Here is a 27,566-nt window from a genome sequence, read left to right as displayed (position 1 = left end):
AGCCGTGTGCTGCCTAGAAGTGCAGGCTGCTAAGCTGCTGCGGCCCACTTTCGAGATCAGGTCCGCTAGAGTAATCGATAGTGGAGATAATTTTCGAGGTCCGAATTGCTTTTGATTTGCAGTCTGTCCTTTTGCGCTTCAAGTCATCTGTCTCCTTTTCCCCCTCCAATGAGTGGGAAAGTCAACTGTGTTCACCGTCTCGACTCGGGTTCCTGACGTGCTAAGGGTAAGCCAGCAGGCACCTAACCTTGTTGCCTGGATCTGCGGGTGTCCGTTGTTGACATCAGAGAGAAAAAAGAAAAAAGCATGCTGACATTAATTATGAAAGATCTCAGTGTTCTCTTCATCATGAATTACTATAATTACATCTTCCCGGGTTTTTTTGCATTTTGTTGTTTCTAATGTTCTCATTCCCCATGCCTGAAGGACCTTACAAGTTAGTAGTCACTACTCCGTAAGTACGTACTTAGAACCGCTGAGCATCCCCCAATGCACCATTGCACAGGACTGATGATCGCTGCAGACACCGATCTTCTGGAACTGCAGGGTTCTATGCTAGCCGTTCAACCCCAGATTGATCCCCTTCATTTTTTACCTAGAGGTAGTCGAGGACCTTTGGTCCTCGAATTCTCCCTTTTCAAGCCAATTCTGTCATAATGGGCCTTTTGAGCTAATTTTAGGTGCGGGATATTATTCTACATTGAACGCTTGTTGCCTCACCTTTTGAATAACTGAACATCCAAGTCGCGGGACAACGCGCCCTAGTGCCCAGTTCGCCTGGAAAGCAGAGTTGCTCCACAGACCTCGCAAGCTCCCCTGGTCGTGATCATTCAAAGGCAGAAAAATTCGTGCCTAGTTCAAAGGACGTCACCAAGTTTGTACATAGTAACACTCGATAGAATCGCCCGGGGTGGAGATGTTACTTAGGTAGTAGCTTTGGATTCGTATATGCAAGGGAGGGGAGTTGACTGTCTCTTCTAAGCATCGTGTTTTCTAACAATAGCTAGGCTAGTCGTAATTGCAGTGAGTGACACCGTAGTTGCGTAGCTAAAGCAAAAACGCAGATCTGTCTCTAATTTTTTTTCGATATTCATGAATATGTTGGGGTTCGTCTCCGGATGCCTGAGGACGTGCCCCAGGCAAACTGGGTATCGGTTATCGGTTATCATCACGTGAGAAAGATCTCGTTTGCATGGTTTGCACTTGTCACGTTTGATGCAACCTGATCGCCAACGTCAGGCTCGTAGTGTCGACCACCGCTGGCGATAGCTTTCCCTATTGCAGCTGTAAATATATGCTATACCGGCCTGAATATGGATACACCTCGGGACTTACACTCCTAACCATTTTGTCTGTGATATCTCCATGTGGATCTGCCTTTGCCCAGGGCATCTGTCAGTTCCCTTGAAATGGCGCGGCAACCCGACAATCGGCTCGTCAATTTAGCAGTTGCCCGAGTTATTCCTCCGGTGTTGTTTTGCATAATCATCTACGCATGCTATGCTATTACAAAGACATTATGCAGTGAGTTCTCGTAATGCGCTCGGCGGTCAGCGTTGGCTAAATGTTGGAAATAGTTGACTATTTGATCCACCCGCTCGGAAAGTATAATCGTCGTAGTCGAGTTGGCGCTGGCGCAGCAATACTTGCCGTTTTCTACATCCTATTAATATTTGTGATAATAACCTACCTTCGACTGTTATATAATGTGGCTTGGAATCCCGGTTTCCTACCCCGAAACGCTGTACCCGCGCCGAACCAAGACCCCCAACCGCCAACTGGTCATTCTCGAGAACATCATCGGAGGAAACGAAAGGGACATCGGAAAACAAGAACGACTGGAATTTCGGATAAATCCGAAATAGATGTTGAGAGAGCGCTCAATCACAATGCCGGTGCTGCGGCATTCCCGTGGGACACTGCGGGATTGGAGAGCTTTTACAGGAGAGACGTCTTCATCTGTCAACCGGATGGTAGGCCCATCTATTGCTCGCAATGTTGCCACTACAAGCCAGATCGAGCGCACCACTGCCGAGAGGTAGATCAATGCGTGCGGAAGATGGATCATTTTTGTCCCTGGTGAGTTTTACTATTTCCTGAGAGTAGTGACTATCGCTCACACACGTGTTTAGGGTCGGGGGCGTAGTCTCGGAAACATCATTCAAATTCTTTATCCAGTTTGTGTTTTACACTGCTGTTTTTTGTGCCTTTATCCTTACCGTGTGTGCAATATTTACGGCTGAATTGAAACGAGAGGTAGGTTCCTCAACTTGCTTTCTATGCTTGGATCTTTGTCTGATTAATCTACTGGAAGATCAACGATGTCAACCCTCATTGGGTCATTGGTATTGGATTGTGAGTGCTTTGGAGCGTCTCAAGAGTTGGATATTCTGCTAACAGAAGATAGGAGCGGATTCTTTGGCATATTTACTTTTGGAATGGCCGTCAGCTCCATACAACTTTCAATGTATAATCTGACGACGATCGAGAATCTCAGCCGTCGATCTGCAGTTTGGACATTGGCTATACGCGTGCCGAACCACTTGCTATCCCGACTCAACCCAGGGTCACGGTGGGCTCCGACGTTCCACACCATAACCTACCCTCTCCCCCCCATGCCACCCCAACCGGTAACTGCAGGAGAATATCCTCCGCCTCCACCCCCAGCACCAACGACAGGTGAACAACATGTTTTTGCTGTCCTCCAGAGCCTTCCCGGAGAAAACCCATTTGATCTTGGCAGCCCGATCAAGAATCTGCAACAGGTGCTAGGCTACTCAGTTTTTGAGTGGCTTCTGCCAATTAAGCAGAGTCCATGTGCGGATCACAGCAGTCTAGAAAGCGAGTTCGCGCTTGGTCCGGTGGTCTCGCGACTCAAAAAAGAGGCGGGATTGGAATCGACACCCAAGCCAGCAAGCGATGAGCGGGACGATGGTGGACGAGCGAAACCGAAACACCAACACAGGAGAAGACACCGGCAAGCAGAGTAGACGAGGATATTATTAGTTTTATAGACTTTGCATATAATGACCACCCCCATTACAACATTTTTTTAGCCAATGCATTCTTGTTCTCTACATTGTTATTTCTAGCCGTGTATTGATTCTGCACTTACCATGGGCTGACTCTCTCTCTACCCCTTACGCACTTACGTATATAAGTAGCCCGTAGATACCAGCCCTTCAAGCTCGTATGTACTTGACATCTCAATTATTCCCAAAATACTTAACATACCAAGTTGTAATTTACAATATCTAGCACCGCCGCTCCAATACAACCACCTACCTGCCCTCCTATTTTCATAATATCTCTCTCCCTTTTCGCGAAACATAAAGAGGGAATAATAAGAGATAGAATTAATTTTGGAATCACGGGGAGTAGTAGTTAGTACAGCATCACCTGCCCATACATACCCAAGGAGACAAATATAGCGAGTTCAGTAGCAGTAGAATCGTTACATATACAGAGCGTACTCCATAGGTAGTGTACTCCATATGTAAATTGTACTCTGTGTGTGTGGTACAGAGCACGGAGTACTCCGTCCGCATGCTCTGGTGCGCATCGTACTTTTGACTCACCTACATAGTATACCTAGTAAATACCGTAAACCCTGCAGCACAGGATTAGGATTACATATAGAAAGCCTCAAAGTCTATGCTAAGTTTTTCCTTGCTTGAGTCATTACTAGGTAGGAGTTGTATACAGAGTTCCATAGTGTAACTAGTTATTTGGTTAGTTAGAAATCAATGTGGTGACTCAGGCACCTGCCTGCCTGCCTGCCTCCACAATGCTGCATGGTAAGTTTTGTCTTTTTTTTTTTCTATGACTCAGGTCTAATTGATTGATTAATTGGTTTATTTTATTCTTGTTTTTTTTTTTTTATTTTTTTCTCCCAGGTTATTCCATCATTGAATTCGGGATGATGTACTCGCAGTAAGTACGAGCGATATAATTAACTATAGCCTCATTTTGGCGGGTGCACGAGTGCCCTGGCGGGTCTGTCTGCGCCGCCTTCCGGCTGGGGCAACCCGGAATTCAGGTTCCTAGCCGACATGGTCAAGATGAAAGAGAAAGGAAATATAATTAATGAGAAAATATGAATGTGAGATTCACTCGTGCTATGTAATTCTTAATATCCGAAATCCCTGGTGTACATCGCATTCCACTTGATGGGAACTCTGTCGCTCGGTAACATTAAATGTCGCTCACCCTAGCCTTCCAAAAGACTCGGTTTGACTGGATAGAAGGTGTATACCTTTCTTTCTTTCTTTTTTTTTTTTTTCTCTTCTCCTTTCTTCGTCTTCTTTTTGTACTTTTCTTTTTCTTTCTTTCTTTCTTTCTTTTGTTTCTTTTCCTTGTTTTGCTTCGTGTTTCTGTCGGTCTTGCTGTCAAGGCGTGGGTGAGCTCGCCTACGACTTGGTTAAAGAAAAAGAACCCCCGTAATGCTCCTGACTCCATGCTCGCTCTCTTGTATGCCAAACAGCAATAGATCAACAAAGAAAAGAAAGGGAACGGGTCCAAGGTAAAATGCTGAAGATGCTAATAGACAAATGGGATAAGAAGGCCGCGGAGGTCGAAGAGTTTGGGATGTTGGTATCATGGGAAAAATAGGAAGAAATAACCTTCCAGCGCCGGCGTGGTGTGAGAACCACCCATCTCCAGGTAGAGTGGGTATTCACACAGACTATGCTTTGGGCTTAGAAGCTGGAGCTGCAGCTCACCTTGAATATAAAAGAGAGGATTGGGGAACTGTCACAGGCTGAGATCATGTTTGTTGTTGTTACAAGGCCAAGACCCGTGAAGGATCCTGAAGGAAACGTCTACGGTATGCGGCAATCTCAGCGGCGACAGTGCTGAAATCTTTCACCTTCTCCCGCCGCATGTCGTTGATCATTTGTTTTAGCCCGGCAAGATAACTATCACTTTCTTCCGGTGTTTTGCCTTCTCGACGAGAACCCATTTGGACGAGGACCTTGTCATCTGTCGCGGTTAATAATCCTGTGCGTCAGCATCCGCACAGCGCAAGTACAGCCCACTGAGTAAAAAAGACAGGGGTCTGGGAGGGAAAAAAAAAAAAAAAAAAAAAAAAAAGGGGGGGGTTTGTAAATGAAAGCATGGAATGGAAGAGAAGGGATAGGAACGTATGAATAATAGAGCATGTCAAATGTCAAGAGTGTTGTGTGGTCACAGTGAAGGTGTTTTTGCAAACAATTGTTCAAGCTTCGACGCACCACTAAGAGCCATATCCCGAAAATGTTGGAATTCACAGAATTTGTCGTTACAGACACCTCCTGCAGCCTCAAAAGGGCAAAGATATTTCATGGGATCAATGTTATGGCTATATGTTAGAGAGCGATAGCCACCAGACACGGTATCAGTGTAATTTGGGTGGTAGCGGTAGCCCTTGAACAGCTTCAATGGGCTATGATAGGGTGAAAATTTACGCTCTGAGTCTTCGGGTTGTCGCTCATTCTATGGAGTGTCAGTGTTGCATTGCTAGTAGGAACTGAGGTTTATCGCACATCCAAAAGGCCAACTCGAGGATAATGGCTTGGTTGCTGAAAATCCAGTTCCTGGACCTTTCCAGTTAGTGGCTCACCAGCTTCTTTAGATTGATCTTCCCGGGACTTGGGGGTTTCCTCGGGAGCCAAAGAACCAGGAGAGACGGGGCTCAAGGGGGGGGAGTAGGTAGAACCAGCAGCGCTTGATTCTTCTGGTTCTGGGGGCTCGTATGCCTCTGAAACGGAGGATTCTCCGCAAGACTGGTCCTCCATGGCAACATCATTTTCCTCGGCAGTGCATGTCATATCAGATTGAGGCTGAATCTCAGATTGCTGAACCTCGGGCACTTGCTGCATATTGTCTGCATTCAACTCATCTTGATTGTCAGGACTTATATTTAAAGATCCACCAAGACTCTCAGCCGCAACAGAGCCGGCATCATGAACTTCTTCATCTGGCATTTCTTCGTCAGAAGAGTCCGAGCTAGAACTAGAACTGCCGGTAGACTCATCCATCGAGGATCTAGAGTCCTCCGACATCGAGGCATCCGGCAGTTCGTCCGCAAGTTCGTCTGCTGGTACGGCCGGCGCTGCGGGAATACCCATGTTGTTGGGGGCAACTGACTGGGGTTCATCGAGTTCCTGAGCGTGGGAACTAGAATCTTGGGTGGGAGCAGTGTCTAGGATTTGTGATTGGTCCTGGGGCGGCTCTTGTACTGAGACCTTGTCCTCAGGTGAAGTATCATCTTGATGGCCCGGAACTACAAGGCATTAGCAAAAATTCGTTAGAAAACTGAAGTAGACGCTATGGAAGCAGAAGCCTTTGAAACGTACCTTCAGGAATGTGGTTAAGCGTTTCTGTCTTCAGCTCAGACCTAGTCAATGCGGTAATCACTTCCTCAAGGGAGAGCCCATTAAGCTCTGCTTTCAAAGAACTAAGCTCTTGCAGAAGCTGCTGTCGACCTTCTTTCCCCTTTGTGATTTCCAGAAGAAGCTTATCCCCTTCTTTCTTGAAATCAGCGAGTTTAGCTTCAGACTTTTGTATTTCGGCATCCAATGAAGGAACCCCGGCTTCGATCTCATCCTTCCGTTGGAGCTTCGACTTCATTTCATGCAAGGTTTCAACGCCTAGGGATGACAGAAACTCATCACCTGGTTTGTTGGAGGGTTCCAATGCTACCGTTTCCACCACGAGGGAGGGATTGACGGCTTCGGAGTCAACAGGGGTGGAATTCTCGGGAGGTGATAAGTCAGAGTTCCGAGGAGATTGGGTGCGACTTGCTAGCCTTGCCTTTTTTCTCTGCTCAAGCTCGGCAATTCTTCGATGCATTGCCTGTATCTCGAGGTGCTTTTTTCTGAGGTCATCCTGTTCACCGTTTCTATTTATCTGTGGCGTTGAGGATACAGAATAGCCTAGGCTCTGTGATGTTGCAGGCCGATGGGGAAGGCTTTCGATCGACGATGGTAATACAGGCTGTAAACTCTCGGTACCTTCCATTTCACCGGAGCTTTGTAGGGTACTTTCCGCGGTTAGATCGATATCCATACTACCATCTTCGTCATCTCCATAGAATTCATCATCACTAATATCAATGACGAGTCTCGGGAGAGGGACATGATTGGTGCCGTTGCTGAAGTTTCTCTTAGGAACAGGAATCGGCTCGTCGAAGTCAGATGCCCGCGGGCGTTTGCGTTGACTCGCACGAGATTGGGAAGTTGAATCCGCTCCAAGACTTTGAGCAGGTGCGTTGGTTGAATCGTTAGCTGCGCTCTGTTCGTTCATAAATAGGCCAGGTATACGGGCGAGTGATACAGCTTCAGGATCCGGAGGGCGAACTGGCAGAGGGTGTTGGATGGCCATTGACGATGAGGCTTGTGATGAAGTAGCAAGAAGCTGCTCCTTCTCCGGGGACACAGCTTCTGTCTGTGACTTCTGCTGGCTTCTCATTAGACCCTGTTTCTTCAGCTGCTCTATCCGTTGCCTGGCTAATTCTGTTTGCGCCTTGTTCTTTTCCTTTACGCGTACCTCCTTTTCCTTAGAAATATCCTCTGAAGGTGTCGATGCTAGGGACTTGTCCGTGCTTGGAACAAGGCTTTCAGGAGCCGGAGCGGTTATTGCAGTATCCGTCTGAGATGGCGCCGATACACTTGAAGTCTTGGCAGCAGCAGCTTTGGCGGCAAGCATGCGTGCAATTACTTCTTTTCTCTCCATAGGCTTAGACGAAGTGCTTTGGGTAGATTGTACAGCCGTTAGGGTAGAATCTGTGGGAATAGTCTTCTGAGAAGAGCGTGTCTTGGACTCCGTTGGTTGGATTTGTTGCGCTTCTTGCTCTTCTGGCTCCTTCGCGCCGGGACGATAGAAGTCTTTAGGTGAGACTTGAGACGCAGAAGGTGGGGAACTGGGAACTTTTATGCCAACTTCCTCATATAGTTGCTTTAAAATGAGAGGATTAATGCCTTCTCCAACCAATTCGCTGTAACGAATGCTGTGCGGGGCCAAACCAAGGAGAGCGCCTTGTGCTTGAACACGGAGTTGCGCAAGCGACTTGCCCGTGTGGAGTTGGGCTGAAGCTAAAACAGGGTTATTTACATCATTGAATTGTTCAATAGATGGTGCAGGAGCGGATTTCGCGGCAGACGGCGACTCGATGTCCATTGGCAATGGTGGATTGTAGGCTGCAAAACATTAGCGTGTTGAGATATAGGTTCAGAACAAAGGGTATAAATACGGGATCCGCTATCTCTGCGCGAAGTGTGCGGCTCAGGTGAGGCTTCGCCTTCCTCAAGATCCGAGGTTGCTGAGCTCGCTTTTGGTGCAAGAGCTATAGAGGAAAGATGTGAAGGACGGGCACCAGAGCTTCTAGAGCCTTGATAGCGCGCGTCTTTTGTCTGGTTGTAGTGCCCTTGCTTTGGTGGAATGCGGGATTCTTGCTTAGCGTATGTGTCACCTGTGTGTCGCGGCCTTGGACCAGATTTCGTTACGGGGGGTTCCATATCCGTCAGTTCACCTTCTTCTCGGTCAAGGTCCTGTTCCGAGCTTGAAGTCGTCATGGGTCGAGATTCAGGTGCGTCCGGTTGCACAGTCTGGGTTTGTTCGGTGGTGGACGGACGGCTAGGTTGCGCGTGGGGGAGAGGAGGGACGGGTACCATAGGATACGCGATATTCGGCATATGGGGGGGGAAAGGAGGTGGCGGAAGCTGTCCGGGAGGGAAAGCGCCGGCGAAAGGGAATGGTGGAGGTGGCAGGGATGCAGTTGCGCCCGGACCTCCAAGTCCCGGAAGGCCTGCATTCGCATAGAAACCCTCAAGATTGTTCGTATAATCAAGCGCATGACTACCAAGGTTCTGCAATGGCGGAGGGACTGGCAGGGTCGGGCCCTGGTTGAAAGGAAGACCCTGGGGCACGGGGCCTGATGATGAAGGATGGGGGGCCCATGGCTGTGTATAGTTGGATGGCCCCCAGTACGGGGGTACTGGGGGAACTTGGTGATTAGACATGGTGTAGAGAGGCGATACCTGCGCGCTCTTCGGCTGAGTCGGGATATGTTGATCTGCGCGCGGTAGGCAAGATAGATATCACAGGCGAGTATGATGAAGTTCGACGTTTATACACATCGTATGCCGGTCTAACAGGATGCAGTCGAATCACAGGCAAAGAGGCGCGCGTCAAGGGCGAAGTGCAACTGAATCGAGAGAGGCTCGCGCAATCCCTCGATGCTATACGCTCACTGTACAAGAAGAAAACTGGGAGAGCTGATACAGATATGAGAGAAGCAGAGCAGTCGAGAAGTAAGGATAGGGAATGAGGACAAAAAGCCAGAGAGACCCTTGAAGGCGTGTTGGACAAATCCCAAGTGTGCAGCTTCCAAAAAGCACCAAAAAGAATCGAGTTTCGTGCCGCAGGTCCCACGTGATGAAGGTGGGCCTTCATCGGGACTAGCGCGATTGCCGGGGAGGACGGAGCCTGAGGAACGCAAAAGCAGGGCGGATGTAAACAAACACAAGGTGGGGATTGGGCCCTGACCACAGCTGATAGTTCGTCGTCACGCAGGGTTACTGGCTTCCGTCTCATAGTTAGCCCAGGTAATACCTTGTTCTGTGTTGTCTCTCATCTTCCCATCAACTATCTCAACTTCGGATTCATTTCCTTAATTCTTGTACTTCTTTTCGATCTGGATGCTCCGCTGAGCGACATCTACTGGGCTCATTGACTTGAGCTTTCCTGCGTCCTATTGTTTACGACTTCAGTTTAATCACCATCGTCTTTTGTCATTGAAGCATGCCCCAGTGAAACAACAACGATAATGCTTCCCTCACAGTTAAATGGCTCGCCGAAGCGTGCCAATCCTTTCGGCCGTGCATCTCCCTCCCCGTCCCCGTCTTCAAGTCCGCAGACGAAAACACGCCCAAAGTCAGCGATCATTGCGTCACCGGGCAAATTTGAAGAGGCGAAAGGCCACTTTCGAAATGCATCCTCTATCTCGCACTCCTCCCTGGCCCCATTCTCACGAAATGTAATTCGGCAAAGATCCAACTCTCTCAGGAATGATGTTGCTTCCAGCACATTTGCGCCGGATTTCATTAAATCTGAGGACTTGCGACGGGGTGCGGATCAGATCCGAGGACTGGAGGGCGATAATGACTTTTCGGGGAACAAATACGTCTGGCTACGTGACCCGGAGAAGGCCTTCATTAAAGGCCTCGTGTTGGAGGACAGAGGAGGCCGATTGTTAGTACAAAGCGACGATGGCCAGGTATGACCAATAACCGTGATGCGTCAGACGTCACCTCACATGAGAATGCTGACAATTTCATAGCAGCGAGAGGTAGACGTTGAACAGGTTGACAAGGTGAACCCGGCGAAGTTTGACAAGGCAGACGACATGGCGGAACTTACACACCTGAACGAAGCTTCGGTGGTACATAATCTTCATACCCGATACCAGGCAGATCTAATTTACGTACGTTCACCCGCCTCAGTTGTGCCCGCCGCATATTTCAGGCTAACAGATGCGCAATTAGACATACTCCGGCCTATTCCTCGTCACGGTAAATCCCTATTGCTCGTTGCCAATCTACTCCAATGAATATATAAAAATGTACAAGGGACGAAGCAGGGAGGAAACCCGACCCCACATTTTCACTATGGCAGATGAAGCATTTCGCAATCTGGTAGAGGAGGGAGAAAACCAGAGTATTCTTGTCACGTAAGTTTTCTCCAAGTTTTGTGAGACTATTTGAACATATTTTAACCTGGACGTAGGGGAGAATCCGGTGCAGGTAAGACAGAGAACACGAAGAAAGTTATCCAGTACCTTGCGGCTGTCGCAACGTCGGATAACATGTATTCACGCTCTGGTGCCAAACAAATGAATACTCTTTCGCAACAAATACTCAGAGCCAATCCTATTCTTGAGGCTTTCGGTAATGCCCAGACTGTGAGGAATAATAACTCATCTCGTTTCGGCAAGTTCATTAGGATTGAGTTTTCTCGGTCTGGGCAAATTTCCGGCGCCTCGATTGACTGGTATCTACTGGAGAAATCTCGCGTGGTAAAGCAAAACTCACAGGAGAGAAACTACCACATCTTCTACCAACTACTCAGAGGCGCTGGTCCGAAGTTGAAGCAGAAGCTCCTTCTCTCAGACATGGATATCGAAGATTTTGCCTACACCAGAGAGGGAAATGACAGTATCGCTGGCGTATCTGACGAGCACGAATGGAATGCCTTGCTTGAGGCATTCCATATCATGAATTTTTCAGAAGATGATCAATTGTGCATTCTTCGCACGATAGCTGCCGTCCTTCACCTTGGAAACATCACCATCATGAAGGAAAGTCTACGGGCTGACCAAGCAGCTCTCGGGCGTGACGCTCTTGACAGTGTCCAAAGAGCTTGCCAGCTGCTAGGAATAGGCACTGAGGCTTTTGTGAAGGGGCTATTGCATCCCAAAGTTAAGGCAGGCCGCGAATGGGTTGAAAAAGTTCAGACTCCCGACCAGGTTCGGTTGGCGCTAGATGCCCTAGCAAAGGGGATTTACGAGCGAGGATTTGGAAGTCTGGTTAACCGCATCAACAGCCAACTAGATCGCACAACTGTGACAGGAGAAAACACCTTCTTCATCGGAGTCCTCGATATTGCCGGTTTCGAAATTTTTGAAACTAATAGCTTTGAGCAGCTGTGCATCAACTACACAAATGAAAAACTGCAGCAATTTTTCAACCATCATATGTTTGTCTTGGAGCAGGAAGAATATGCACGAGAACAGATTGAGTGGCAGTTTATTGACTTCGGCAAAGACCTGCAACCAACCATCGATCTAATCGAGGTGACTAACCCCATTGGAATATTCTCCTGTTTAGATGAAGATTGTGTTATGCCCAAAGCGACAGATAAATCCTTCACAGAAAAGCTCCATTCGCTCTGGGAGTCCAAGTCTGCGAAGTATCGCGCTTCCCGCCTGCGTCAAGGGTTTGTTCTTACCCATTATGCGGCGGAAGTCGAATACAGTACCGAAGGTTGGTTGGAGAGGAACAAAGATCCCTTGAACGACAACGTTACTCGCCTTCTCGCCGCTTCACAAGACCGCCATGTTGCCGACCTTTTCTCAGATTGTGGAGGAGCGGATAATGAGCAGGATTATCCCAAAATTCGGGTTAAGAAGGGTCTGTTCCGTACAGTGGCCCAGAGGCACAAAGAACAGTTGGCGAGTCTGATGAATGAACTGAATTCCACCCATCCACACTTTGTGCGCTGTATCATTCCCAACCACAAAAAGCGTCCGAAGATGCTGAATGCCCCCCTTGTTCTCGATCAGCTAAGGTGCAATGGTGTCTTGGAAGGCATCAGAATCGCCCGGACCGGATTCCCGAACCGACTTTCCTTTACCGAGTTCCGTCAGCGATACGAGGTACTCTGTCGGGATATGCCGAAAGGTTATATGGATGGACAAGCAGCCGCTCAGACAATGCTACAAAAGCTCTCCTTGGACAAAGCCTGGTTCCGAGTTGGGAGAACGAAGGTGTTCTTCAGAGCGGGAGTCCTCGCAGAGTTAGAAGAAAAACGTGACGAACTCATCCGTACCATCATGACGCGTTTCCAATCAGTTGCGAGAGGCTTCGTACAGCGACGAATCTCCAACAAAAGGCTGTATCGTGCCGAGGCCACCCGCATCATCCAACACAATTTCCGGGTCTACCTAGACATGAAATCGAATCCTTGGTGGAGATTGTTTTCTACGATGAAGCCTCTTCTGGGAGAGACACGTACCGCGAACGAAGTAAAGAAACGAGATGAAAAAATACAACAGCTCGAAGTGAAGATGAAAGAGGATCTAGCTGAGCGGCACAAAATTGAAGAAGAGAGACGTCGCGCAGAAATAGAGATACAGAAGATCCAGCAAACCTTGGAAAGCGAACGAGCGTTAGCCCTTGACAAGGAGGAGATTTTCAAGCGACTTCAAGTCCGTGAGCTTGAACTGAGCGAAAAACTGGCTGGCGCCATTGCGGACCAGGAAAGCCTCGAAGATCAGTTGGATGAGCTCATGTTAGTTAAGAAAAAGGCCGAAGAAGACCTTGAGCTACGTAAAACACAACTGGAGCAGGCCGGCGAAATTATCCAACGCCTTGAGACCGAGAAAAAGGAGATGCAAGCGCGCCTTGAAGAGGTTGAGAGCAAAATCGTCGAAATGCAAATGTCTTCCTCTGAAAAAGATAGCCAGATGAGAGAGCTCAGCCAGGAGATGAAAATGCTCCAAAGCCACCTCAGCTTGAAGGATCGTAAACTTCAGGACTTGGAGGCAAAGATATTAAAAACAGACCAAGACCTTGACCTGAAGCTTGCGAAAACCTCGAAAGAGTTGGACCGATCAAGGAAGCAAGTCAAGGAGCTTGTTGATGAGAATCGGTCTATTCGACAGCAAATTTCGGATCTGTCCTCCACATCCACTGGCTATGAAGAAATGCTCAGACGTAAGGAAAGTGAGCTCTCAGTCCTCCGCAACGACACGAAAAAGCACAACGAAGAGAAACAGCAGCTGGTGACGGAAAAGGCCTCTCTCTCAACCCGCCATGACAGTATGCAGAAGCGACTGCGTGAGCTACAAGCCCAGGCAGATGCCATGAAATCAGAGAAGGCCCAGCTGGAGCGCGAAGCGGCTGATGTCCAAAACCTTCTCCAAGCTAAGATTTCCGAGGACGCGGAAGCTAGTCAAAGTCGAAAGCTTCTCGAGCAGCAGATCCACGATCTAAAAGATCAGCTATTCCAAGTACAAGCAGAGCTCAGCAGAGAACGCCAGTCACGAGATGATGTTCAGATGCTGGCAGAACATAACTTGGCGGAATTGACGGACAAGTACGCCTCGTTGAATGAATCAAAGATCGAGATTGAAAAGGAAATGTACATTCAACAAGATACTCTTCGCCGTGCTACGGAGGCCAGGGTAGCCGCCGAACAATCCCGAAAGGAACTCCAAAATGAGCTGATCCAGCTCCGAGACCGATTTACTGATGTCGAAAACGCTCGTCTGAAAGCTGAGGCTGAGATTGAACAAAGCCTCCATGCGCAAAATACACAGCGCCTCGAGAGTCTCCGAAAGGATTTAGATCACAAGTCCCGTCAATTAGAGGAAATAGACGCTGAAAGGTCACGGCTTGCAGTACGAGAGCAAGAACTAATGAACGCCATTGCCGAGTCTGACAACTTCCGCATTCGCCACGACCAGCACAAGGAACGCTTGGAGAGAGAGCTGGTCACTCTTAAGGGCAGACTGACGGCATCGGAGAATGATAACCGCACACTACTTACCAAAATCCAACAAAAGAATCTTGACATTGCCCGATCAACCTCGAAAGCCAGCGAAAGCCAGCGGTTGCGCGTCGTGACACTCCAAAAGGAAAAGGCCAAGCTCGAAGATGATAATAAGAAGCTAGCCCGCCAGTTAGGCGATCTACAGCTGTCTATTACCTCTTTAGAGAAGCAGAAGGAGAAGCTTGCATTGAGCATGGAAGACTTGACTCACGAAGTAAATCGGGAGCACAAAGCTAGTCGCAATGCTGAGAAGACTGCATCCACCGCTTCCATTCAGCTGGCAGAAGCGAATCGTAACCTGGAGACTGAAAGACAATTGAGAACCCAAGCACAAGCAAATACTCGAAAACTTCAAGGCTCTTTGGATTCTGCAAATAGGGAAATCGAGGACCTTCATCGCCAACTCATGCTTCTACACAGAGTTGTTGAGCCGGACGCTGACCACTCTGCAGAATCGTGGGAGAAGATACAGCCGGATTTGTCAAAGAAGATTGATCTGGCCCAGCTACTAGAGACAATGCAAAGCAAGCTGCAAGTATCTGAGGAGAAGTATAGTCGAGCTGAAAGCCAACTTGCGGAAATGCGCCGTCGCCATGGAGAGGAGATGAAGGAGCTTGACGCCCGCTACTCATCGTCAAAGCGAGCGTTGTTGGAGGAAATTGACCAGAACCAGGTTGCTGGAACTCGTACTCCAACTCACTTGAGAAAGAACTCTGAAAATGGTATTGCGAAGAAGTTTAGTGCACCAACGACCCCTAATCGCCGACTTGCCCTGAATGACACCTTGAATGATTCTGCGCGCTCAGACCGGACCGTGGACACTGTCGGTTATCAAAAACGGATGGACATGGCAGCAGAGATTGAGGAGCTTCAGAACAAACTCCAAATGAGCGAGATGCAAAATAAGCACCTTCAAAGTCAAGTGGCGAGGTCGGCTCCTAGGGATATGTGGCAAGACGAAAGCCCATCCATTAGACGTATGCAACTACTCGAACGAGAAAATGGTCGTCTACATGATCAACTAGACGATTCTGCCAAGAAGGTCTCGGCTCTTGAGAGAAGCATTCACTCGGGAGAGCTCTCGCTGCGGGATGTTCAAGCAAAGTCACACGAGGAATTGTATGATCTCATCAACTCTCAGGAGCAATCCAGACGATCGCTACTCAAGGTCCACAATGAGTCCCTTGCCGACTTTACTGAAGCTAAAGCTCAATTCGAGAAACTCAAACGAGCGAAGGCTACCCTTGAAGTTGAACTCCGGGATGCGTCCTCGGAAGCACAGGAGCTGCAGCTGGCGAGAGAGCAGGATGCGGTTAGCAGAAACCAGCTCCTTCAGGAATTCTCTGACCTGCAAATTCGCCTGGATGCTGAAACTTCGAAATCCGCCGACCTTGCATCGAGCCTGAGTCTATACAAGAGTCGTGCCGATGAGCATTTCAGCAAGGTTGAGCAGCTAGAGATGTTGCTGGTGAAAGCCAATCGTGCCGAACAATTCGCGAAGTCTCAAGCCCAAGAAACCGAGGACAATTGTGCGCATATCATGGCGGAACGCAAGCAAATGGAAGCGATGATTCATGATTTCGACCGCCAAACACAGGCCCTCGAGGCCAGAACAGAGGATCAGGCCGCAGAGCTTCAGGCCGCACTTCAGGCTAAACAACGTCTTCAAAATGAGCTCGAGGACTACAGGAATCAACGGGCGATTGACATCGAGGACAAGGAAACCTCAATGGAGCAAACAAGGCAGAAATACCAGAGGGAGATCACAACTCTCAACAGTGAGCTTGAGATAGAGCGCGAGAAGGTCCTCAACGTTCGCGAGGAGAGTTCTCGTCTCCGTGAGGAGCTCGAAGATCTTCGTAGCAAATGGGATAACGAAGTGCTGAACAGTTCAACCTGGGCTAAGGAAAAGGCCCGCATGGAGATGATGCTTCAAGACGTCACTACCTCTCGTGATGAGGCAGTTGGCGCCCATAATGATGCTCAATCCAAGGTTGTCTCCTTGTTGTCGCAGGTTAGAAGCCTACGAACATCAGTTGAGGACATTACCACGGAACGCGAGATGCTGCTTAAGGAGAAGAAGATGCTCGAAGCTCGATTGACAGAAGCCGGGGAGCGGCTAGAAGATCTCGCCAAGGGGGAGAGCCCATCCATGCGTAACGCCGCTAGTATGGATCGCGAGCTCCTCGAGCTCAAAGCTAAACTTGCTCAGCAGGAAGATGTCTCCGTTGCCGCGGTCGGAAAGATGAGACGCTCCGAGGCTTTAGCAATCGAGATGCAGAAGGAAGTCACCGCCGAGAGGGAGGCTAATGCCCAGCTCTTCAAGGAAAAGGCCGCCTTGGAGAAGCAGTTGAAAGAATCCCAGCTACGATGTGTTGACTTGGAGACAAAGAGCTATTCTACAGGCAGCCAGGACATTCGATTCCTTCACAAGAGAATTAAAGACGTACGTATAACTTTCTTTCCGTCCCAAAATATGGCAACATACTAAAAAAAAAACCGCATCAACAGCTGGAGACTCTATTGGATGAACAAGAAGCCAAGAATAACTCTGAGCAACGGTCCTTGCGAAATATCGATCGTACAGTGAAAGATTTACAATCCCAGATCGACCGACGCGATAAGATGAACACTCAGCTTAACGATGATCTAAACAGGGGGCGTGAAAAGATCGAGCGCCTTCTTAAGAATATTGAAGAGCTTCAACAAAGTGAATCCGAGTCCCAGCTACAGGCGCGTCGAGCGGAGCGGGAGTCCCGGGAAGAGCGCGAAAAGGTTCTAAGGCTTGAACGGGAGTTGAATGGGTGGAAGGCTCTTCGCGTTGAAAGAGGAGGCAGCGCCCTCGGCAGGAGTCATGTCTCTGCTTTCAGCGACACTGGTAGCCGACGAGGAAGCGGGGTTTATAGTTCCGGGGACGTGCCACAACGGATGCCCAGCAACACTAAAGGCTTCTTGTAAGGAATCACGAGGAGCTCGCAGCCGGACGACTCTGCTCAACACCGCAACAAATTTTTGAATACAGGCGCTAAACTCTTAACTAGGGCCTGAACGACAGATTACGAGTATAATACGACGGCAAACCTGCATGACGACGGAGTGCTGAACGAGATGGACCCGTTTGCGGTTTATTTTACCTAGTTTGCTCTTACGTGTACACGGATTTTAAATGTTTTATGATGACCTTGCTTGTAAGTTGAATGAGCCATTGAGGTTGATAATTTTTTGGTGGGGGGGGACTTTTGATATTCATAGTGAAGGATGAGGGCGTATATCGATGACAATTATTTAATTTCATATCTGCTTTTCTTGCTGTTTTCAATTGTTAGTTGCCATCCCGCAGAAATATACTGAGTAATATAAATATAAATATGTAACTATATACCTACCTGACTTTCCTGGTGACAGCCCATGCAATCCAAGTACGAAGATCTTTCTGTAGACGAGCATCTCAATGAATTACTCACATAGATCACCCAACTCCAAAAACGTCGACTGGATATTAAATCTCACATCTTTTCATCGAAGGATCATAATCTTCTGGTTGGCGTTGGGTGAAATACAATAGCCGCGCGGCTGTTACTGGCGCTCGCTTGCGGGGACGATTGACGACCCACCCGAGCTTGGATCAAGTACACTTCATTCTTGAAATAGGGACGACGACTTCCTCGACCTTCCCCCACTCCCACGCAAGGCATTAGACTTCAGCCGAGTCTACCCGTGCATCTTTTCAAAATGGTGAGTCTAATGTACCCCAGAACACCCGTCCCCGGGCAAGATCACATTTGCATTACCGCGCATCTTCGCCCCCCCCCCCCCAAAAAAAAACGAGACCGGGTTATACACCAAAATCCCCCCCCCCCCGAAAACCCAAGAGAATCCCCCCTCCCCCCAGATAGCTAACTGCAACTTCTCCTCCCTTCTCCGGGGGGAAAACAAAAATGAAATCTAGGCACGTAACAGTGAAAAGGCACAGTCGATGCTGTTCCGATTCCGGGCCCAACAGGCCGCGGACCTGGGCATCATCGATATGGGCCGCACGCGGCGCCCGAAGGCCATTACATCCGTTGACTCGATTCCGATGTGCGAGAAGTGGCGCGGCCAAGTGCTCAAGGAGATTTCACGCAAGGTGTCGCGGATCCAGGAACCCATTCTGAGCGACCACCAGATCCGGGATTTGAATGACGAGATTAACAAGTTGATGCGGGAGAAGTGGACGTGGGAGATGCAGATCCGGAACCTGGGCGGGCCGAATTACATGCGTGGCTCGGGACGGGTGTACGATGATGAAGGGAGGGAGATTCCCGGTGGTGGAAAGGGGTATCGGTATTTTGGGCGCGCGAGGGAGTTACCTGGTGTTAAGGAGTTGATTGAAGCTGCGGCGAGGCGGGGGAGGAGACCTGCAGAGGAGGAGGAAGCTGAGAGTACGGGGAGAGGGGGAGATATTGCGACGAAGAAAGTGGATGCGAATTATTTTGGGTATGGGCTTGATGAGGAGGATGGGACGCTGCTTGCGTATGAGGTGCAGCGGGAGAAGGAGGCGGTGGAGAAACTACGGAAGAAGGATGATGATGATGTCGAGGATGGATGGGAGCCATTGCCTGGGGATGCTGGAGATGGGATTGCATGGCGATTGCCGTCGTTGGAAGAGGTGCAAGAGGAACTTGTCGATAGGCGGAGGAGGCGGCTCTTGGACAAGATCTCCTAAGGGTGGGGGGGTTGCCTTTTCTTTTCATTCTATATCCTTCTTTTTTTTGCATCCCGAATACACACATAATGATTGTCTTGTCTGTTAATTTTGTCTTCTGAATGACTGCAATTGCATTGCTAGTCAAAAGGTTCTCCCGTAACGCTTACTGAAGCTCAACTGGGAAGAATTTGAAGAGGTCTTGATATAAATATACACTTCCGCGGGGAATTATTTGCTCTTATTTACAGAATCCAATACTTGCTGCTGCTTCCTTGCCAGCTTCTCTGCTTTCAAAGCCTGAGTGAGACTCATGCTCGCCTCATCCTTTGTTCCTGATTCGCGACGGCGCTCTTCCGCTTTTATGTCGTCAATCATAAACCTGCCTAGTTCACCAGCACGCCACTTCTGGATAAAGTGGAGAGCGGCAAGATCGATATTTGGTATCCCACCTTTGGCGAGAAGACCCGTCTGACGCGCAAATCTGTCGAGAAGAGGAAGAACTTCGTTGGTGGCTGGAGACCACCGTTGATATGCATTCGCATCATGTAAATTGATGTGGTACAGCAGATAGTCTGCTAATGTGACGGGTGAGATCACAGAATCCTTGACGCAGCCGCAGAGAGCTAGTTTCAGCATGTTCTCTGCGTCCGGAACGTAGGGCATAAAGACTCCCGGAGTGTCCAGCACATAAACATGGGAGCCATTCTCTCTTTCAATGATTTTAACAGGTGTTCCGATCTTCCTCGTAATACCCGGTTGTCCTCCTGTTTGAACTGCTTTCGCTTTCCGAACACCGTGATTGCGGAGGTTGTTAATCAGCGTCGATTTACCAACATTCGGCATTCCAACAACCATAACACGACAACCAACAAGCCTGTCCGGCCCCTCGGCATCTTCGCGCAGGTGATTCAATATAGAGCTGACATCTGGGCGGGACGACGAGCTAACGAAGAAAACGGCGCTATTGCGATCGAAGTTGCGAATAGTCTTTTCAGTCTAGAGGACACGGAAGCAGGATATTAGCAACCCGACCATGAAGAAACGAAAGTCTGAGATCTAATTTTTGTTCGAACCTACCTGTTTTTGCAAGCTTAAATCCGCCGCCGCTCCCAGATCTCTCTTCGTGTAAACAACTAGGCGTCTCGTCTTCCCAAGGGCTTCCTCGAACATAGGGTTCACGGAGGTGACAGGAACCCTGTAGTCGCGACATTCAACAACATAATCAATCGAAGACAACATGTTCTGCATCTTCCTTAATCCAGCCCTATGGTGACCTAGGAAATAGGACCGGGGTATGGAGGCATAGTTGGGGAACGCCTGGCGCGGTATAAATTTAGCAGCCATTATGGGAGGATATCCAATTATTTCTGTAAAGGAGTGTCTCTGAGGACAATGAATGGGCTCCCCTTGTCCGCATCATCTATCGCATCGCAATTCTGTCCTCATTCATTATCCAGCTGGTTTCTCTTCGATGACGGAAAACCCAAAATTACAACCACTTTCTTACGATTCTGCCGACGGGTGGTTGGGCGGAGTGCAAAGCGGTGTATATCAATTGTGTTTGTACTGGGCGCCGAAACGCGGCATAATGAAATTTGGGAATCTCTGGTATTTGAAAGTGTAAAAACCGTTCTATTCATAGATCTATATATCTGTTATACTAATACAGAAAAGGGTATCGTTCCATTCGTGCTGAGATGGCTCATTGCGGCCTGGTCCGTTTCCTACTATATGGAAACAAAAGCAAAAAGGACAGACTGGCATACGACGAGCATACTCCGTAATTTAAGCTCTCCATCCTTGTACGAAGTCGTGGAGACGGTCAATGACCACGCCAAATATGGCGTTGGCACTGTCACCGATAAGCTGCTCGAAGTGTCGTATGGCTTCCTCTTCGGTCATTTCAAGATGGAACCTTTCCTTGACTTTTAGAACTGCTTTGTCCGGCTCTACCCGAATATCAGGAATGTTGGCATCGACCATCAGACTGAACAGGTTGAGGATGAGATTTGCGGATTTGCGTAGAGTGGTGTAAGCGGTAAAGCAGTATTGCTTGAATTGTAAATAAAGCGGAGAGGTGGTTCCGCCCATGCCTTCGACCATTTCCTTGCACAGTTTCATCATGGGAGCAAACGGCTTCGGATCCCGACCAAGAATGAAGCCAAAGTCTGCATGGAAGAAGTGGCCATCTGGGGCCAGGAGAAGGTTCTCTAGATGCCTGTCGCCTACACCAAGAAGGTATGTGATCACGCAATAGCCAGCACAAGACTTGATATAGGTATCCATTGTCTCCTTCCGGATGCCAAGTGGCTCACTGTCATCGGGGTTATTGGCCTTGAGATATGCCAGGACAGTTTTATATTTAGCTGAAACCGCCGAAAGCGAGGTTGATGGAATGAACTGAACAGCACCCGCAGTAGCATTGGTGGCTAGAATGCGATATGGGGTGAGCTTGAGATCCAAATTCTCTTTCTGGAGGAGACGATCCATCAAAATGATGATCTGGATAACAAGCTGGTCTTGGCGAAGGTCATCGCCAACTTTAAATAGGATTGGGTACTTGCGTCCCTCAGAAGTTTTGAAGGTGATAAGTAGGGGGGACAGTGAGGATTTGAAGACGTTGGATTCTTCAGGGTAGCACCCCGTGACTAAGACATCAGGGTCCAAAGGAAGTGGGAGCGGAGGGTCGATCTGCAGAAGTTCATTTTTAGGATCTTTGAGGTACCTTTTCAGCTTTTCAATCTTTAGGACGCGGTTCTCTCGAGCGAAACGAATGTCCTTGGAGATCTTCGCAAGAACCGCGATCAGTTCACCCTGGCGAAGCAGCGTCTTCCTGTAGTCCGGGTGTATTTGCTCCAACTCTGTCATGAAGTAGTATTCCACCCGCGCAAATAGTCTGCGATGAGAGGAGAGTGTACCGGGCCCCGCATCGTCGCACTCAACCATCAAGTACCAATGCAGATAGCTACCTAGTTTGAAGTTGTTGGCTGCACGGGCAATGAGAAAGTTAGCAAGAGAGGAGTCATGGGCAGCACTATCTGCGTTTCCATCTGTGTTATCTTCATATTTTAACGCCTGCACGAGTTGCAAAAGATACAGGAGCAGCTCATCATCATCGGCCTTGCGGAGGCGTTCAACAGCATATGAGCGAACGGCGGCGTTGTCGAAGGTTGGACCAAGAAGCTCTAAAGCATCATCGACATCGATTTCAGTCCATTTTGGGAGTATCTCGACAGCTTGATGGGCTTCACCCACGTCCCTCCAATTGACTGACTTGACAAACTTCGTGAGCGCTCTCTTCTCTCGGGTTAGATAGTACCTGAACCGCCAGACAAGATCTTTTTCTTCAGCGGTGAGGTCTTGTGTGGGTTCATATGATATTATCACGTTGAGATCGTCGCGAATCTTGGGGTTTGGTTTGAGATCCCGATCCATGATGCCCGTCCGGTGGCTACGAATAAGCCTTCGATGTTTATCTTCGCAAGGGTTGCCCGCTTGACCGACCTCGGGGTCGTAAATTCTAATCACGCCTTCAACATCGACCCCTTCAATCCCTGGACCAAAGCGGACCTCTGGAAGAGGTTTGAGTGCAGAGTTTGGGTTCCCAGGCGTATTTTGGGGATATGAGGAGATTGGAGGTGCTGGGTATTCATGATCCGACCATACGATGGGATGGTCAAATCGAGGGAAGTCAACGTATAGGATGAAATTCTCATCGTCAATTTCTTCCTCTTTGAGATCGGTATCGTCGCCATTGGTGTATTTCTCCTTGTTAGCTTTCAAGAGTATAGCGCGCTTCCTTGCGGCCTCCTCAGCATTAAGCTTCAACTTTTCTAATTGACGGAAAACCATTTGATCCATCCAGTCAATTCGAGGGATCTCACCCATCTCATGTTTTTTAATGAGAACTTCAACACGTTCTAGTTCCATTTCTTCCAAGGAAGGACCCAGTGGGTCGGGAATGTTGCTTTTTCGACGTCTTTGGGGTGGGCTGGAAGGCGTTGTCGTCGACGAAAACCCATCTGCAGCTTTATGACGATACACTTTGCATTTTTGCCTACCCGTCTTCAACTTGCCATCTACATCAAACAGTGATATAGTTGTTCCGCCAAACGGGATATCATGGCCATCCGCTCCCGGGCCACCAAACGGTGACAAATCCCAAATTGTAATTGCCAGCTGACATTTAAAGGGCGCGTCCTTGATAGCTATAGGCAGTTGGAGCCATTCATTCCAGGACCGACTTGTCTTGAATGCTTTGTATGAGGTTTGTAAGGGTACTCCGAGGGGCTTGGATTCCGACCATAGTTGCACGGTGACGAACAAATCAGAAAGCGGATTCTGTGCGGACCCGATATGTCGCAATTCCGGTTGCTTTAAAAGGACGGAAAATGGTATCTGCTTCTGCTTTCCTTCTAGGGAGCCACTGTAACCCGGTTAACTTGTCACCTTCCAACAATCACCTCTCCTGGCAAGGGCATTTGGCATACATCTTGATGTAAAGTGGGAAATCCACTTGGGTGGAAACCGCAAATGTAAAGGCCTCCATCCTCAACTAGGGGAATCACAGTCCCAGCCCTCCTTATCGCATGGCTGAGGCTCAGCTAGAGTCGTGACAGTACCTAACTGATGAGGAGCTCTGTTCAAACAGGACCGATGATGCCGTCGCTGATTGGTTGCAGCCTGTTCTGGTCGCAAGATGACGTGCGGGACAGGTGACATCACGTGGATGGCCTGCAGTTACGCGTTTGGGCGCGGAACCGTCAAGACTGCCAGGCGAAATAGGAAATTTCCCAGACACGCCGGATGAGGAAGCTTGTTGATGGGAATTGACTGTGAGGCTTCCTGGTCAACGACTTATTAATTGAGCATACCTACCCTCTTCATTCTCTCTGTTTATATTTTTGGCTGATCGCAAGCGCGCTTTGTTTCTGCATTACCGTTTATCAAAGAAATCCAGCCTTGTGAGCATGGCGCGCTCCCCCCAACTCTCACTCCAGGCTTCATCGCCTGTATCTTCCTCAGATAAAGAGAATCTGCAAAGCTCGACCCATATTAGAAAGAGAAACCAGATACAAACCATGCCTTCCGCAGGGAAGAAAGCAAAGCGCCAACGCCTGGGCAACAGCACGTCAAATGTCCAGGTTAGCAGCCAGGCGCAACCACCACACAATAACAGAGCCGAGTTTTACGATCCTGATCAAGACGAGAAGGAAAGACGACAAATCCGCAAGGGACTTAGAGACCTAACCCGAGACTTGAATGGTAACTACTACTACTACTCCTCCTCCTGTTCCCGCGCTTCCAACACTGATTAATCATGTTGCAGATTCCCGGAACGAATATTTGCAGGCAGGGAATAGTGGAATTCAAGACACTATCCTGAAGGCAAATCAGTACTTTCGAAATATCAAACAAACCTCTGATGCGACCATCGACTCCCGTCTCCTCGTCAACGCAGCAGACTTGTCGTATAAAAAAACCGCCCAGTTGGTTCTAGGTGACTCGGGGGCCGGAATTGATGTGGATGAGTTTGTGTCGAAATGTATAGCCTTTATGCGTGCAGGTCCAGAGGATCCAAGTACCGTGGCTAGTAGCACCCAGCGTCGTCGTGCTCCTAGAAGAACCCAGCCAGACCCAGACATCAGTGATGACGAGGATCAGGGTGATGGAATGAACTGGGATTGGCTTGGACGCGCTGCTTGTTTCCGCCATAGTTCCCGACCTTCAGTGTCTGGCTTTCTCCTTGGCCCGCTGTCTGTGCAGAAACGCACGCGCCAGATAGCACAGCGAAGGGCTAGAGAGCGAATCGACCCGTCCCAGGCTGTCCGGCCGCAAGAGCTAAGAGAGGAGGACCTGGACAAACAGGAGACCGCTAACCTCACGGTTATGTGCACCAGCATCAACAAACTACTGGTGGATACCCGAAATCACGGTGAAGATAGTGCTCAGCAGGTGTTGGATAATGAACCGGAATTGCCGACCCCCGAGCAAGCGCAGGAAGTGATGGCCCAGTATAATATTGCCGATGATGGAGGGGTTCCCCTGTTCAATTTCTGCATCAACCCGAAATCCTTTGGGCAGTCTGTAGAAAACCTGTTTTATCTGAGCTTCCTAGTCAGAGACGGTACCGTGGGGATTTCAGTGGACAGCCGTGGCTTGCCAACGTTGCGTACGATCCCAAATTCCATCCAAGATTCTTCGGATTGAGGGAGAGACCTGCTAACTCTTGAAACAACAGATCCCTCGAAACCTTTCGCACCTAGAGAAGCCCAGAGAAGAGGTGTCCAGAAGCACCAATCCGTGTTCAGTCTCGACTTTGATACGTGGCGTGAACTCATCGAGGTGTACAATATTAAAGATTCTATAATCCCCCATCGTGAGGAGGAAAAGGACAACACTGCGCAGGGATGGTATAGCTAATTCTCGGGCATCCTCGATTCATTACTTCCTCTTAGTGAAGAGTCTATTTTACGCCGCAGGAGTTGGCCGTTGTGTGGTTACTGATTGATTAGTTATACCCCATTAGTTGGAATGTTTGGAGTTTTCCCGTTACAAATAGAATATAAAGATTTATTCTAGAACTGGCCATCCTGGCACTATCTAGTCTCTAACCTAGTAAAATGGTATCACCTTCTGGGCAGTGTGGCCTGAAATCACGCAACCAAGACAACTTGAGAGGTCTCTCTGATCCTGTCAAAAATAGTGGGATATAAAGCGTCACTCAAAGTCGACGGCAGAAATTAGGGAGATAATCAAAAGATACCTGGGTAGTACTCGAAAAAGGGGTTCTACTAGTAAGTACGATTCCAATTCCGGTCGGACCAAGTACCATGATAGGCATATACTAACCGTAGTATTGTATTATATAGCAGGCCCATCTCGAGCTTTATTATTATTAAGGTATTTCCCCCCATTTTCTCCGAAGTGACAACTTTCTTAATGCAGCCATTGACGTCACTTTTCTTCCTTTTTCTATCCGCTCTCGTGCTGAAGCTTCTGCATAGCCTTACGACTACGATCCAAAAAAAAAAGAAAAGAAAAATATTTTTCATTCTATCTAGTCTTCAATCTTCATTTCTCATCTTACCTACCCGTTGACCTATCGAGCTGTTAAACACGTTGGAGCCAGAGGCTTGCTGGGCCACTTTCGATTTGCATCTGAGCTCCGTGGTGGCTGTTTGCGCTCTGCGTTAATAAGAGGGAAGTGGTTTGGGTTATATGCGTACAGAAGAGGGTTGATCCTTGAGAAAAAAAAAAATTACCCCTATTATGGCCCCTCAACTCTTTCCCCCCAATCCTGACGAGGTCATGGTTATCCGCCATGTTACTTCTGACGTCGTTACCCTAAGCTTGCCCTTTGCGCGATTCGGCCGGGTCAAGTTTGGAGGACGAGGAACATTAGGTATGTCCCACTTTCTTCTTCTTCTTCTCTCTCAAAGGACAAAAGCGTCGTTAGGTAGAGAGTATCTATTTACAGTACCAAAAAAAAAAAATGATATAGTTCGCATGTCCTCTGGCTCCATTGCCGTCTTCTCCCCCGTCAACCTAACTCCCAGCGTGCGCGAGACTATCACCAGCCTCGGCGGAAACGTCAAGTACATTGCCGCCCTGGACCTCGAACACCATCTGCACCTCACACCGTGGAAAAACGCCTTCCCCGAGGCCGAAATCATCGCGCCCGAGGGTCTCTGGGAGAAACGCCAATCGAACCCCGAGTTCAAAGATACCCCGTTCAAGCATATCTTCCGGCAAGAGAACTACGGACAGCAGCGGATCTCGGAGGAGTTTGACGCGGAGTTTGAGACGGAATACGTGTATGGGCACCAGTCGCGGGAGTTGGTGTTCTTGCATAAGCCGTCTCGGACGCTCATTGAGGGGGATTTGTTGTTTAATTTGCCTGCGCGCGAGCAATACTCGAAAACAGGGGAGAGTGCGACCTCGGGGATTTGGACTACGATTCTCAAGCCGTTGATGACGACCACTCCGCCGGCGACGTGGCAGAAGAGGTTTGTGTGGTATGTTCTATCCAAGAGGGACCGGAAGGCCTTTACAGAGTCGATGCGACGGATTGATAAGTGGGAGTTTAATCGGTTGATTCCGTGCCATGGGGATGTGATTGAGAGTGGTGCGCAGGGGGTATTCAGGACGGTGATGGAGTGGTTTTTGACAAATTAATCTACTTCTTGTTCTTCTTCTCTTGTACAATTTGCATTTATCAGGGACCAGGTTAGTTATTTAAAAATCCAATGTGTATAGTACTTTTGAATGGGGTTAAATTTAGATCCAGAGCGTGTACCCAGGCCATAATGATCTCTCTCTCTCTCTCTCTATATATAAACTCAATCACAATTGAGCCAGTATCCTCACTAGAGATAGGTCTAGAAGTGAGGCTGGAATTTGCTAGGAGCTATTATTATTATTATAATGGTGGTGGGATAAGATAGATTAGGTTAGGTTTAAGTTATCCATATATGATTTGAGTCAGTCAGTCTTTTCACGGCACAGCTCGGATATTGTATATTATCGACTTCAAAAAAAAAAAAAGGAAACTTCAGTACCTATATAC

The 27,566-nt window shown here is 48.5% G+C and overlaps 6 protein-coding genes across 6 annotated transcripts; 3 read left to right on the top strand and 3 right to left on the bottom strand.

Annotated features, from left to right (window-relative positions):
• The first annotated feature begins 1,246 nt into the window (after nucleotides 1–1,246).
• Nucleotides 1,247–3,061, top strand: P175DRAFT_0498365 (DHHC family palmitoyltransferase). The gene is made up of 5 exons (XM_040896486.1): nucleotides 1,247–1,524; nucleotides 1,578–2,079; nucleotides 2,133–2,256; nucleotides 2,315–2,355; nucleotides 2,408–3,061. Exons 1-5 carry the CDS (start codon nucleotides 1,410–1,412, stop codon nucleotides 2,988–2,990), a joined length of 1,365 nt encoding a protein of 454 aa, XP_040756651.1. The 5' UTR covers nucleotides 1,247–1,409; the 3' UTR covers nucleotides 2,991–3,061.
• Nucleotides 3,062–4,282: 1,221 nt separating this feature from the next.
• Nucleotides 4,283–9,212, bottom strand: P175DRAFT_0521055 (uncharacterized protein). The gene is made up of 5 exons (XM_040899179.1): nucleotides 8,231–9,212; nucleotides 6,336–8,177; nucleotides 5,523–6,262; nucleotides 5,232–5,472; nucleotides 4,283–4,980 (listed from the first exon to the last, which is right to left on the bottom strand). The coding sequence occupies exons 1-5, from the start codon at nucleotides 8,997–8,999 to the stop codon at nucleotides 4,781–4,783; spliced, it is 3,792 nt and encodes a 1,263-aa protein (XP_040756650.1). The 5' UTR covers nucleotides 9,000–9,212; the 3' UTR covers nucleotides 4,283–4,780.
• Nucleotides 9,213–17,962: 8,750 nt separating this feature from the next.
• On the top strand, nucleotides 17,963–19,015 carry P175DRAFT_0472360 (pre-mRNA-splicing factor ISY1; the record flags this gene model as incomplete). The annotated part of the gene is made up of 2 exons (XM_040895126.1): nucleotides 17,963–18,045; nucleotides 18,260–19,015. Exons 1-2 carry the CDS (start codon nucleotides 18,043–18,045, stop codon nucleotides 19,013–19,015), a joined length of 759 nt encoding a protein of 252 aa, XP_040756649.1. The 5' UTR covers nucleotides 17,963–18,042.
• Nucleotides 19,016–19,120: 105 nt separating this feature from the next.
• On the bottom strand, nucleotides 19,121–20,455 carry P175DRAFT_070526 (putative GTPase MTG1). The gene is made up of 2 exons (XM_040901080.1): nucleotides 20,075–20,455; nucleotides 19,121–19,993 (listed from the first exon to the last, which is right to left on the bottom strand). Exons 1-2 carry the CDS (start codon nucleotides 20,339–20,341, stop codon nucleotides 19,226–19,228), a joined length of 1,035 nt encoding a protein of 344 aa, XP_040756648.1. The 5' UTR covers nucleotides 20,342–20,455; the 3' UTR covers nucleotides 19,121–19,225.
• A 156-nt stretch (nucleotides 20,456–20,611) lies between these two features.
• Nucleotides 20,612–23,646, bottom strand: P175DRAFT_0472357 (phosphatidylinositol 3-kinase VPS34). Its single transcript, XM_040895125.1, has 2 exons — nucleotides 23,488–23,646; nucleotides 20,612–23,423 (listed from the first exon to the last, which is right to left on the bottom strand). Exons 1-2 carry the CDS (start codon nucleotides 23,544–23,546, stop codon nucleotides 20,783–20,785), a joined length of 2,700 nt encoding a protein of 899 aa, XP_040756647.1. The 5' UTR covers nucleotides 23,547–23,646; the 3' UTR covers nucleotides 20,612–20,782.
• Nucleotides 23,647–23,967: 321 nt separating this feature from the next.
• On the top strand, nucleotides 23,968–27,175 carry P175DRAFT_0506745 (uncharacterized protein; the record flags this gene model as incomplete). Its single annotated transcript, XM_040898222.1, has 5 exons — nucleotides 23,968–24,262; nucleotides 24,327–25,169; nucleotides 25,239–25,410; nucleotides 25,480–25,481; nucleotides 26,502–27,175. The coding sequence occupies 5 exons, from the start codon at nucleotides 23,968–23,970 to the stop codon at nucleotides 27,173–27,175; spliced, it is 1,986 nt and encodes a 661-aa protein (XP_040756646.1).
• Between the last annotated feature and the right edge of the window lie 391 nt (nucleotides 27,176–27,566).

The sequence above is a fragment of the Aspergillus ochraceoroseus genome (genome assembly GCF_002846915.1).
Source record: "Aspergillus ochraceoroseus IBT 24754 chromosome Unknown P175scaffold_1, whole genome shotgun sequence".
Classification (NCBI taxonomy): Eukaryota; Fungi; Ascomycota; class Eurotiomycetes; order Eurotiales; family Aspergillaceae; genus Aspergillus; species Aspergillus ochraceoroseus.
Note: the sequence above shows the minus strand (reverse complement) of the source record. Positions and strands in the feature narration are given on the sequence as shown.

Coding starts and splice junctions, on each gene's coding strand:
- P175DRAFT_0498365 (XM_040896486.1), top strand. CDS start 1,410: ATGGCGCGGCAACCCGACAATCGGCTCGTCAATTTAGCAGTTGCCCGA. Junction 2,080..2,132: donor ATGGATCATTTTTGTCCCTG/GTGAGTTTTACT, acceptor ACACGTGTTTAG/GGTCGGGGGCGTAGTCTCGG. Junction 2,356..2,407: donor TGGGTCATTGGTATTGGATT/GTGAGTGCTTTG, acceptor AACAGAAGATAG/GAGCGGATTCTTTGGCATAT.
- P175DRAFT_0521055 (XM_040899179.1), bottom strand. CDS start 8,999: ATGTCTAATCACCAAGTTCCCCCAGTACCCCCGTACTGGGGGCCATCC. Junction 5,473..5,522: donor CTCGAGTTGGCCTTTTGGAT/GTGCGATAAACC, acceptor GACACTCCATAG/AATGAGCGACAACCCGAAGA. Junction 4,981..5,231: donor TCGGGATATGGCTCTTAGTG/GTGCGTCGAAGC, acceptor TAACCGCGACAG/ATGACAAGGTCCTCGTCCAA.
- P175DRAFT_070526 (XM_040901080.1), bottom strand. CDS start 20,341: ATGGCTGCTAAATTTATACCGCGCCAGGCGTTCCCCAACTATGCCTCC. Junction 19,994..20,074: donor ATTTAAGCTTGCAAAAACAG/GTAGGTTCGAAC, acceptor CGTGTCCTCTAG/ACTGAAAAGACTATTCGCAA.
- P175DRAFT_0472357 (XM_040895125.1), bottom strand. CDS start 23,546: ATGGAGGCCTTTACATTTGCGGTTTCCACCCAAGTGGATTTCCCACTT. Junction 23,424..23,487: donor TTCCCACTTTACATCAAGAT/GTATGCCAAATG, acceptor ACCGGGTTACAG/TGGCTCCCTAGAAGGAAAGC.